The sequence below is a fragment of the Triturus cristatus genome, chromosome 8, assembly GCF_964204655.1.
Source record: "Triturus cristatus chromosome 8, aTriCri1.1, whole genome shotgun sequence".
Lineage (NCBI taxonomy): Eukaryota > Metazoa > Chordata > Amphibia > Caudata > Salamandridae > Triturus > Triturus cristatus.
The window spans coordinates 1,268,357,602-1,268,370,026 of record NC_140591.1 but is presented as its reverse complement, the minus strand read 5'-3'; the positions used below and the strand labels follow the sequence as shown (position 1 = coordinate 1,268,370,026).

At 51.1% G+C, this 12,425-nt stretch overlaps 1 protein-coding gene across 1 annotated transcript in view; it reads right to left on the bottom strand.

Moving 5' to 3' along the window:
• Positions 1-12,425, bottom strand: part of F5 (coagulation factor V) — a 582,702-nt gene that overhangs the window by 331,586 nt on the left and 238,691 nt on the right. The window contains exon 11 of the mRNA XM_085622982.1: positions 1,098-1,242. Within this exon, the coding sequence (XP_085479108.1) occupies positions 1,098-1,242 (145 nt within the window). The remainder of the gene's footprint in view (positions 1-1,097; positions 1,243-12,425) is intronic.

Here is a 12,425-nt window from a genome sequence, read left to right as displayed (position 1 = left end):
GGCCCCCAATCATAGAGGCACTTATTACCGGCTGGCCAGAATTTGCAGCGGAGATACAGGGGGCCAAAATTGAATTAACCAGTTGGTATTTCCACTGTAAAGTCTGGCCATTACGAATGTTTCCACGAAATTGGGAATAACTGCTTCCACCCGGATTTACCAGTTGTTTTACTGTGCAGTTCATCACCAATTCAACAAAGAAACGCATACATTTCCAATCTAACAGGTGGAAAATGTATGTGGGGCTGTTGGTGGAAGGTCGGTGTTGGTGTGGAGGTACAAGGTAAGCTTGTGCCTTCTTCAGTCTTGGACTGCTACCTGCAGAGGGGGGGGGATGGCAACTGCTGCTGCCTGCAGCCCCTGCCATTTCAGCTCACCATTGACAGTCCAAAGTAGACTAAGTGTTATAAGAATGTGTGTTTAAAATACCTGGCAATACATCTGAGAAGTGAATGAATGGTCATTGTGGAGTGGCCATTCATTTTTTAAGAGGCTTTGGGACCATTTCTTATCATAGGTTGCATTGATTCATCTTGCCACAATAATTGTCACTGTCTCAAAAATCTACTTTAAATTCAAGAGGAAAAGGAGTGAAGTCATAAGTAGTGTAGTACATATCTGTGGAGATTCAGACGAGGTTAATGTAGGAAATTCGAGCAACACTTCCAATGACAATGGTTGCTTTGACTCATATGAGCGGTGGAGTAAATGATGACACAGTGCCTATTACACTGCGCGTCTTTTCAATCGAGAAAATGAAAAACTGTGGGCAAAGATCCTTAGAGGGAACATCCCTGGGTGTTGCGTAGATTAATACAACTCTACACAAAGTCTTTACTCAGTCAGACTCACATGGGAATCTGGAAAGAGTTAAAATAAAAGTTTTGCTTGTAATATTTTAAAGTACTTGCATTAAAGAAGTGTCCTTGTTGTTTTGTAACAACTATCTTCTCGTTCTGTCCTAATCATGAAACAAATGCTCAACGTGGGAGGAAAAATGCATTGTTTTGGCACATTCAGTCCACAAACTCGTCAATTTCTAAATCTTGACGTTTCATGAGAAAGAGTATAACTAAATAACCAAAGATGGCACTCACTGTACACAACATTGGAGCTGTAAAACTTTGCTTCATCTTGCTTTAAGATATCTTTGTGGAACTTCTTCATGTTTTCTTCCAGATACCAACTCTTGTTTTCATCAAAGACTGCAAACACAAGATGTTGTTCCAAGTCTGCCTTTTTCTGAAAAACAAATCATGTTTACGGATTAAATATAAACACATCACTCTCTCGTCAAACTCACTTCAAGGATTATTTGGACTTGCTAACAATGTATTCCTTAGAAAGTAAAATTATTGATACACTCAAGTTGTGCGGTGTTTAGTGCAGTTGAAACATCTATTAATATTTGCACATCACACAACTTTATGTTTTTCACAGACCAGCTGAGGGAGGCACTGACAGGGATACTGGAAAGGGTTGGGTAAGGCGAGGTTGGGATTCCTCAGAGCGGAGACTGGCTTCAGTAGGGGAGCACAGCGTTGAGTGTCATCAAATACAGCACCCCATATATTTGGTTTCTCTCCCAACTTTTTTAAATGACAAAGGACCCCAATGCATACCTGACTGAGTAATGGGGAAGTGCCGCTTAGTCAAGGGGCACAGGTCACTCTGGAGTGCAGTTTTGTGATACCACTCTCTGCTGTGAAGTTCAACCGGAATACATCTGTATACACTGTGCTTTACTCTGTTGCACAGTACCTGTAATTCTGCATTTCTCATCATTCTTTGCAACTAAGGATTAATCAAGGTATTCCATTCTCTCAATTTTAACGAAATTGATTTAGGTGGATTTTGACATTCATCTCCCGTAGCCAGGCATGACAAGTACTCAGCTACTCAGCACGTATGCCTATGCCCTGGTTATGAGTGGGTTGATTGATTGAAAACAAAGTGGATCCAACTTAATGGCCTGTAGATTTTCATAATGACCGAAAAGATTGGGATAATTTAGTATACCTGCTAAGCAAGACAGTGAGAAGTGATAGGTAGATCCATTTGAACATTATGGTGGGGTCCATGTAAATTGATTGCCAGCAGTCATCTACGAATGATGACTAAAGGGCTTTATTTGCTTTATTGGAATTTGCTGGCACTGAGTAGCGCAATCTTGAAGGACAGTGGGGAGGCAGTACAACAATCTATGCTTAGAAGCTTTCCCAGAGACCTTCGAGATCCTACCTTTGTGGACTGCCTCCCCAAGGAAGAGGCCCACTAGATAAAAATGGAAACTGCAGCAGCAGATACAAGCTTTGTTTTTTAGCAGAGATCATTTATTGATGGATTCTGACAAAGGTTGCTTGTTGTTGCTCGATTTGATTCTAAAAGAGGTTTGTTTTCCTCCCCTGTTGTGATCATCTTAAATCCGCTTTCCATTTGTAAGCACTGTGCACTATGACCACCCTACTGGGTTGGAGGGTCATGTATCCAAGGAGCCTCTCCCCATCCATTAAATTTGGAGAATATACTTTCTGATTCTTGTACAAGGAGCCAACCGCGGTCCGTGCAGGTAGAGAAGTGAGGCCGGGTGGGGGGGACTTTGACAGAAGATGACGAGGGAAAAATAATAATTTTTTGATTTCCCTCGTCATTGTCTGTCAAATCCCCCCTCCCCCACCCGTTCCCACCGCTCTTACCTGCATGGGCCGCAGCTGCAAGGAGCCTTCATCTTCTACCAGCATCTGGAGCATCCCTTGCTGCCTCTGAATTCATAAACAGCATTGCCCTCCCTGCGAAAATGCTCACTAGATGAGAATGGCAACCACAATGGAGGATGCAAGCTACTTTTAGCAGAGACTAGTTCCTAAATGGCTGTTTTATCTCTTTAGTGCTTAGTGGTGCAAGATGTGCTTCAGCTCCAGTGTTCACTATGAGCCCCTGTTCCATCTGTAAGCACAGTGCCATCTGACCAACGATGGTGCAGTGAGTAGTATGACCAAAGAGCCCATTCCACATCATTCTGGCCACCATCTGATTGAAGCTTCACACAACGAGTTTAGCTGCCTCTACAGGGCCTCCTCAGGGCATCCAGCCCATGTCTGAAAAGGCATAGGGCTAGAATGTCTTGCTCTGCTCTGCCACCAGTGCTTCCAGAGGTGAGTAATCAGCAAGCCTGACCTAATAAAAAAAAGACCAATTGCTCAAGTCTCTATGCTAACATTGAGGGATTCAGAGGCATCTACAGAACATTCCACTTCCATTCCCAGTTTCACAGTGACAGCTGTGGGCAGATTTGTTTTGGCTCTTGGGTACATCCCATAGACAAACTAATTTGGGTTCATTCCACCGTGATGTTTTCCCCATAAAAAATGGGCTAATACTATACCAGAGCTCAAGAAGTAGACAAATTAAATTAGATTTGGTTAAGCCCATTCCCTGTCTCGCACACAGACACACTTTGCTCTTGAGTTCACCCCAAAGACAAATTAAAAAGGTTATGGCAATTCTGCATCTGTGTTCACCCCCACACATTGGGATAATTCCACACCTTGGCTCACCACTTAGACACATTAAATTAGATTGGCTTAAGCCCGTTCCTGAGCTCCCAGCAGACAAAAAATGTGGTTGAATTAGCTTTGCTCCTGAGGTCACCCCATAGCCAAATTAAATATATTAGGGTAATTCCACAGCTTTAGAATCTATATTGGGCAAAGTACACATCAGAGCTCAAATGTAGAACATTTAATTAGGTTTGAGACGGTTCTACTCCTGGGTCCTCACATAGGCCATTACCCAGTATCACAGAGCATGCCATGTGTAAGGCTTACTACTGACTCTCCTGAGCATCTCTTTCAGTAATTTCAAAAGTGATTTAACTCCACCCATAGACATTTAGGTGCCGATTCCGATCCATGAAAAAAAAATTGCGTACGAATCGTATCCGTATATTTTCACGTACGAATCGTACAAGTACCGTACAAACTGCGAAGTACGATTCGTACGTGAAAAATACATACGAATTGCGTCGGGAAAATGGTCCGAGAGGCAGCCGTAAATTTTTACATCCGATTAGCGTCGGGAAAAGTGTCCGATAGGGAGCCGGACATTTTTACGTGCAAATCGTAAAACAGAAGTCCGAGCACGCAAGTACGATCCGTACCGCCCGTCCGAATACACAACCGCATGTAAAAGGCCCTGTATGGAGCAAACGCTGTAGCCTAAATGTACACGGGTAAACTTGTGCCCGGATACGAGTCGTACAGCCACCCTCACCCCGCACATGTCAGCACCGTACCCCGTATGTCAGCACTGTACCCCCCCTCCGCACCATACCCCAACACCGTAGCACAGCCCCGCACCTGTACGGGCCGCAGCCCAGGCCCGTCTCCCAGCCCCGCACCTGTATGGGCCGCAACCCAGGCCCGTCTCCCAGCCCCGCACCTGTATGCCCCGTACCCCAGGACCGTACCCCAGCCCCCCACCTGTACGCGCCGCACCCCAGGCCCGTCTCCCAGCCCCGTACCTGTACGCACCGTACCCCAACACCCTAGCACATCCCCGCACCTGTACGCACCGTACCCCAACACCGTAGCACAGCCAGCACCTGTACGCACCGTACCCCAACACCGTAGCACAGCCCGCACCTGTACGCTCCGCACCCCAGGCCCGTCTCCCAGCCCCGCACCTGTACGCCCCATACCCCAGGACCGTACCCCAGCCCCCCACCAGTACGCGCCGCACCCCAGGGCCGTCTCACAGCCCCGTACCTGTACGCACCGTACCCCAACACCCTAGCACATCCCCGCACCTGTACGCACCGTACCCCAACACCGTAGCACAGCCCGCACCTGTATGCACCGTACCCCAACACCGTAGCACAGCCCGCACCTGTACGCTCCGCACCCCAGGCCCGTCTCCCAGCCCCACACCTGTACGCCCCGTACCCCAGGACCATACCCCAGCCCCCCACCTGTACGCGCCGCACCCCAGGCCCGTCTCCCAGCCCCGTACCTGTACGCACCGTACCCCAACACCCTAGAACATCCCCGCACCTGTACGCACCGTACCCCAACACCGTAGCACAGCCCGCACCTGTACGCACCATACCCCAACACCGTATCACAGCCCGCACCTGTGTGCTCCGCACCCCAGGCCAGTCTCCCAGCCCCGCACCTGTACGCCCCATACCCCAGGACCGTACCCCAGCCCCCCACCAGTACGCGCCGCACCCCAGGGCCGTCTCACAGCCCCGTACCTGTACGCACCGTACCCCAACACCCTAGCACATCCCCGCACCTGTACGCACCGTACCCCAACACCGTAGCACAGCCCGCACCTGTATGCACCGTACCCCAACACCGTAGCACAGCCCGCACCTGTACGCTCCGCACCCCAGGCCCGTCTCCCAGCCCCACACCTGTACGCCCCGTACCCCAGGACCATACCCCAGCCCCCCACCTGTACGCGCCGCACCCCAGGCCCGTCTCCCAGCCCCGTACCTGTACGCACCGTACCCCAACACCGTAGCCCAGCCCCGTACCTGTACGCACCGTACCCCAACACCGTAGCACAGCCCCGTACCTGTACGCACCATACCCCAACTCCGTACCCCAGCACCCTCACCCAGCATCGCGTATGTACGGACCGTACCTACGCAAAAAAGACTCGTACAGAACCAGGACACTGTAAAACAGCACAAGGAGGGTCAATTCGACTCGCACAACACCACAAAACACGTCAAAATGACAAAATACATCTCTATGACTGACCTGGCACATCCAAACAGGCAAACAGAGGCCCTAAATCACAACCACCTCTTATAACACACCCACCACAAATTCAAACACAGCCACACCCACAAATGGACCAATAAAAAGGGCCCACACACACAACCCATGAGCCTTTGCAACAGACCCACTGCTGACAGACACCACAGACAAACAACTGCACCTTACTTACACCTTAACTACACCTTAACTTACACACCTTCACACAACCTCCTTCACAAACACCCCCTCTTCACCTTCACACACACACCGTCACATTCACACCCACACACCCACAACCATCCACACCCACACCCCACACCATGCCCACAGACAAGAATCCAAAGTTCACAACGGCGGAGCTGGAGCTCCTTGTCAACGAAGTCATCAGAGTCAAGCCACAGCTGTTTGGAACATTGGTCAGACAGACCAGCATAGCCCAAAAAAACAGCCTGTGGCAGAGGATCGTCGATAAGGTGAATGCAGTTGCGCTCATCCGAAGGACCAGGCATGAATGCTAAGCCAGGTGGTACGATCTGCGCAGGGCAGTCAAGAGGAAAATGAACGAGGAATACGCCCAGAGTAACATCAATGGAGGTGGGCTGCCCCGCAGACTCGTACATTACCATCCCTGGGAGGAGAAGGTGATGGCCACGCTTCCGCCAGTGGGAGTACACGGAGTCGAAGGAGTCGCAGAGCCTGGTGAGTACACAAACAACTCACGTAACATGGGGGAATGGCATCCACACCACAAATACACCAAATGCACGGAAGTTCCCCAAGCCCTCACCGCACACAACCACACCCAAAAACCATGCTCATGCCACTAACGTCTCCATGCCCCATTCACAAATAAAGGCAATGCCATGTCCCAGGACACACCAACCACAAACCCAAGACTGGATGTCCGGGATGCTGGGAGGGTGGGGCTCACACAACACATTGTGCAGCTCAGAACCAGACCCCAATGCCCACAGCCCATATGGCCTAGGTACATACCCATGCACCATGCCCAATGCACAGGGACTGGCAAAGTACTGACAAGGTAGCTGACACTTGGCCCTGCTGTAGGCAGCACAAGGCCCTCCTGTGACCACTGTACACTCAAACAACAACTCCACTAGCTCACATACCAAGCACAGGAAATCACACACACTGTCATGCCAGCATGCACCATGAGGGGACAGACATCACCTGGGAGACCCAATGACAAATCACACTACACCCAACAGCAGGCCCGGTCACACCCCCCCTCACACAAGCACACACCCCCGGGGCAGGCAACGGATTTACCCACTCTCACAATGGACATGTGACACAACAAGACCAATCCATAGCCAAATAAGCATACCAGCCAAAAATCTACTGGCAAACACTCAGGAGCACATACCAATCTGGCCCCCGCAACATACCCATCTCCAAGTGTACATTGAGAGGAATGCTAGGCACATCCAACCACCTGGAGGAACTGTGACTACTTGAATATGTGTGAAACATGGATGTGGCATGAAACAGCATTAACATTGCCTCTCTCTCACACACAGGGCAACGTCATCGCCCTCCCCCCAACTATGGGGGGGAACAATCACAGTCCCAGGCTCAGCGTGAAGATGATCCCACCGGCAGCGACAACTCCCACCACTCCGTGGATGACCCCGACCAACCTGGCCCCTCTGGTGCCCAAGCCCCTGCAGCACCTGCGTCAGGTACATCTGTGCCAACCACCACCCCCATTCCTGCCACATCCCAGGAGACACCCAGGAGCCCTGCTCGCACTGAACAACACAGCCAGTCTGACCAGGAGGGACAAGGTTCTCCGGGCACCCAGGAGGAGGCAGACGACCACGGTAATGCCATCCCTCAGGGGTCCCGTAGACCTGATGTGCCCACAACGGCAGGCCAGGCTCGTGTGGGCAGTGGTGGTGGGAGTGGAGGCAGATGGAGGCGAGAACCTGACCAGCCAGCTGAGGGAACCGGTATGGCACACATGCGCCACATCCTGGACACATACCGGCGTGACACCAGGGGCATCAGTCAGGTTGTGTCGAGCCTCACAGACATCAAGTGGACCCTCGACGAGATGAAGAACCTGCAGGCCGAGCAACATGCCAGTCAACAACAACACCAAGGACGGATGGAGGCAAGACTGGCTGAGCTCCTGGCGGTGCAAACGGACATGAGCCGTTCACTCCGTCGGATCGCCGACAACATGGGCAACCCTCCCTGTGCCACCAAGCGAAGACCACCACCAGCCACAGGGAGGGAGGAGGAGGAGGATTCGTCCGACGGAGCATCACAAGCATCGTCAAGGCCTGAATCTGAGGGTCCCGCGAGGAAGGTGGGTCGTCCACGGAAAAGACCATGAGAGTCAGCGGACCATCCACATCTCCCAGGTCACCTGGCCTGGCACCTGGACCTCTGGCACAACAGCAGCACCTCACCCAATGACATTCTCTGCCACATGGACTTGCTGGTCACAGTCTGACCAATGATGACCAACACTGTGGTCTGGACTCTGAATACTCCAACTGACAAGGATGCCATCTCCCCCTGTGAACTTTGGATTCTATGCACCCGGTAGAGCACCTTAGCACATCTACCAAAAGACTCACCCCGCCAAAAATAAATTCTTTTTTTCTTCTCATGAGATGTTGCTGTCATTTGGCATTAGTCCACAACATATGTGTGTGTAAATGTCTAACTATGCCTGAGTGTTGAACCAACTCCACCCATCCATACCCTGGGATCTGAGTCTGGTACAGGACACACATGGGTCACAAGTTATTATTCAATGCAGACATGGAGCACAATACTCACCTGTGATGGCCTCAAGCTGCTGAGGGGGTGCTAGGGAAACAGTGAGGATACATCTATTTGGAAGAGTAACATTAAGGCGTAGAGGTCAGGCCTCATTTGGAGGTTCCTGTGGAGGGAGTCCCAGGTATGTGTTCCCAGGTGGGAGAACTATGTCCTGCATGCAGGAGTACGGTGGATCTGAAGAATGGTGGCCAGGTCAAGGTTGGATGCACGGAGATGGCACTACGGGGTCTCAGATGACAGTGGTACAAGGTTGGTTTTGGGTCAGAGTTGTGGCCTGCCTCCTGAGTGTGGGTGAGGAGTCTGAAGGTCATCCTGCAGCACACAGTGATCCATTGCAGCTATCTCTGCTGGACGGTGATGTGGCTGGGGCGCGGGATGTTGACGCTGAGGTGTGCAGATGCAGCCTGGATGTGGACAAGTGTCGCTGGATTTTGGATGTGGCTGCTCCGTAGAGGGCAGGGCAGTATTTGACACGGATGTTGTCGTGGACCTGGGGGATGGTCCGTCTTACCTTGGAGTGGATCTATCTGGGGATCATGTGCATAATGCTGAGGGTGTTGCAGTGTGAGGTATGGATGCTGGTGATTACCATGGCAAATGTGAGCAAGCAATCCATGATGCACAACATCTTGTGTCCGTGGACACTGGGTGCCTGTGCGGGGCTTCTGTGGGTGGGACACAAGCAGTTGACCCAGCTGTAAGGGGACAATCCTTAGATGTTGACCTCAGTCCTGTACAAGTCCAGCCTCAGGTGGCTGCTGTTCTGCCATTCATCTATGGATCCCATGCAATCTTGAATATTGGAACTGGAAATGTCTGCGTCCTTGGTGAGGGTGAGGAGCGCCTGGCTGTCAATGGCATACGAGTTGATGATGAGGTTGTGTGCGCATGTGATGGTGGAGTGCGTCCTGGACACATTGTAGATTGACACGCTGAGAGATGATACCTGTGTCATGTGCCTCACGACGACAGCATACTACATGCAGAAGCCTTGAGTCCCACTCCCATGGCCTTGCAGGGGTACAGAGCCGGTGGGGAGTAGGAGGGATATGACCTGGTGGGTGTGACAGGGCCTGGAAGGCGTGGCAGCGCTGTGTAGGCAGTCGGAGTTGCACACTCATCATGCAAAGGTGTGGTGTGTGCGCTCAGTGCATGCCTGAGAGCAGGCGGGAGATGTGTGGATGGACCTTGCTTGGAGGGTGGCTGCAACATCAGACTGTAGTGTGATGTGGGTCATGCAAGGACCTGAGGGTCGTGCAATGTGCACGTTGCATGTGCAGACGGTCCAGCCTTTGGTACCACGTGGCCGCAACTGTGGCACAGACAAGCTGAAGACAGCCAAATGAATGTGTTGAGGGAGGAAGGGAGGAGCACCTTTGATGTGTGTGTGTTGCCAAATCTGGAAACTACGTGTGCCCTTGCTGCAGTGGCTGCAACAGCAGGCGGCATGTCCTGGGAACCATGCCACAATATCCACACAAAGACTAGGATGTCAGAAAGGACTACTGCAACAGGTTTATGTCAAGGAAGGAGTTACCGGTTTGCAATGGCACACCCAGAGACAAAGGATGCACAATCACCAAAGATGACTGACACCGGATCATGAAACTGAAGGCCGAGCTGCGCACAGGAAACACACCCCAGAAGATGTTGACGGCCCGTTGGGGGGGACTAAAATGCCAAAACACACACACAGCCATGGACATCATGCACAATAGAGAATCAAATACATGAAGAACAGCATGCAGGTTGCAAATCTACACATAGACTCATATGCACAATCCTTGACAACCATGCCAGAGATGCCGCATGCACAGTGGCAAGAGACCTGCATTGACAGAGATGAGGCACCTTGGAGGCTGAGGAACATCTTTATTACTCAGGCTCACACCTATGCAAAAGCATCAACATTAACAGACTCACAGGTCTATTGGATTAACATGTGGGACCTACACCAGACACTCCCTTTGCACCACAGATGCTGTGAATCCATTGTACTGGCACACAAGTGAAGGGGTTGAGCCAAACATCCCCTGCTGCACACGAAGAGGCTGCAATTCCCCATTGAGCATCATATGGGGATGTCCCACAATACGTCCACCCGTAGCCTCCCGTATGTTTCCGAGGGAAGTTGTACACACATTGATGCCTTCATCACAAACCACAATCCCATAACAGATGACTGTCACGAAGTGTGACTATCAATTCATGTGAGTCATGCCGCATGTCATGTGCCCAATGGTGAGTCGACATGTATGCATAGTAACAAAACCTGCACAGGAGCAGTGCCCACACATTACAAACAACTACCACACCCAAAAAGCCTTGCTGCAATCCTTACCCAAAGGAGACTTTTCACCATGTCCGTGCATGTAACGCTGATTCAGCACACGTTGCATTACTCATGAGGAATAGCAGGAGCATAACGGTGCCACGAGCAGACAGCATGCGCAACTACCTGGGGATGAGAGACACACAAGAAGTCAGGAAAAACATAGTCATCCGCATGCATGGTCATGTACTCTACATGAATAAGGTTGACACCATGCTAGTTGTCAATTGAGTGTGTCAGCTAAAATGTGTGGAATGACATTAGCACTCGAGTGACACATCAGCGCACACCTCAAAGTCACTTAGCATACAGTCAGCTGGACACACACATTGCAACACATGCCACACAAGGCTCCAAGCGTGCACACTCAGACCCAGGGACTCACCATTATGAGAAGAAGTTGCGTATGAGCTGACTCCGGATGTCCTCCTCCTCCTCCTCCTCCACCTCCTCACTTGCCTCGTGACCAAGGCCGTCATCCTCCATGGGTGGATGTTCCTGCTCATCGGGATCCAGGATGAGTGGCACAGCTTTCTCCACTGCCATGTTGTGCAGCATGCAGCACACGAGGAAGATTTTGCAGACCTTCACCGGTGCATATGGGAGGGACCCGCCGGTCTTGTGGAGGCACCGGAATCGGCTCTTCAGGAGTCCAAACGTCCTCTCAATCACTCGCTTGGTCTGCCCATGGGCGTTGTTGTAACGGTGATTTGCAGCTGTTCTCGGGTTGCGGAGAGGCGTCACCAGCCATGGCATATTGGGATAGCCAGAGTCCCCTACATGGAAACATCATGTAAAGAAGTGGGTCAGGAGATGCCGTCACATACTGAGATACCGCTGAATACTGGACAAACAGAGTCTACTCACCAACAAGACATGCTCGTTCGTTTTGCAGCTGCAGCATCATTTCTGGCACCCTGCTACGCCTCATGATGTAGGCATCGTGTGCTGACCCTGGAAAACGTGCACAGACATGGGAAATCACCATGTTAGCAAGACACACCACAAGGGATTAATGGAGTGGTAATGTTTACGGTTACGAAAGGCTACCTCCAGTGCCTGTGGTGGTACCAAAGCCACATGTGTCCCATCAATGGACCCAATTACATGGGGCATCCCTCCCAGGGCATAGAACTCACTCTTGATACCTGTCAACTGCTCACGAGTTGGAAAATGGATGAATTCATCCAGGTGCTCCAACATGGCTTCTAAAACATCATGCAGGACACGGCTGAACATGGTCTGGGACATGCCACCCACATCACCAATGGTCAATTGAAACGTACCGGTGGCAAAGAAATGTAGGGCTGACATCACCTTCATCTTGGGGGTCAGCGCAGTCGGATAACTGTGTCGCGGTTGGAGGTGTGGTGCCAGCCTGTTTGTCAGGTCCACAATTAACTGTTGGGGGAATCTGTAGCGGCATATGCAGTCACGTTCCCTCATGGCAGCCAAGTCTGGCATTGGTCGGGGGAGAGGCGGTTCCCTGCAGAAATTTGGAAGGAATA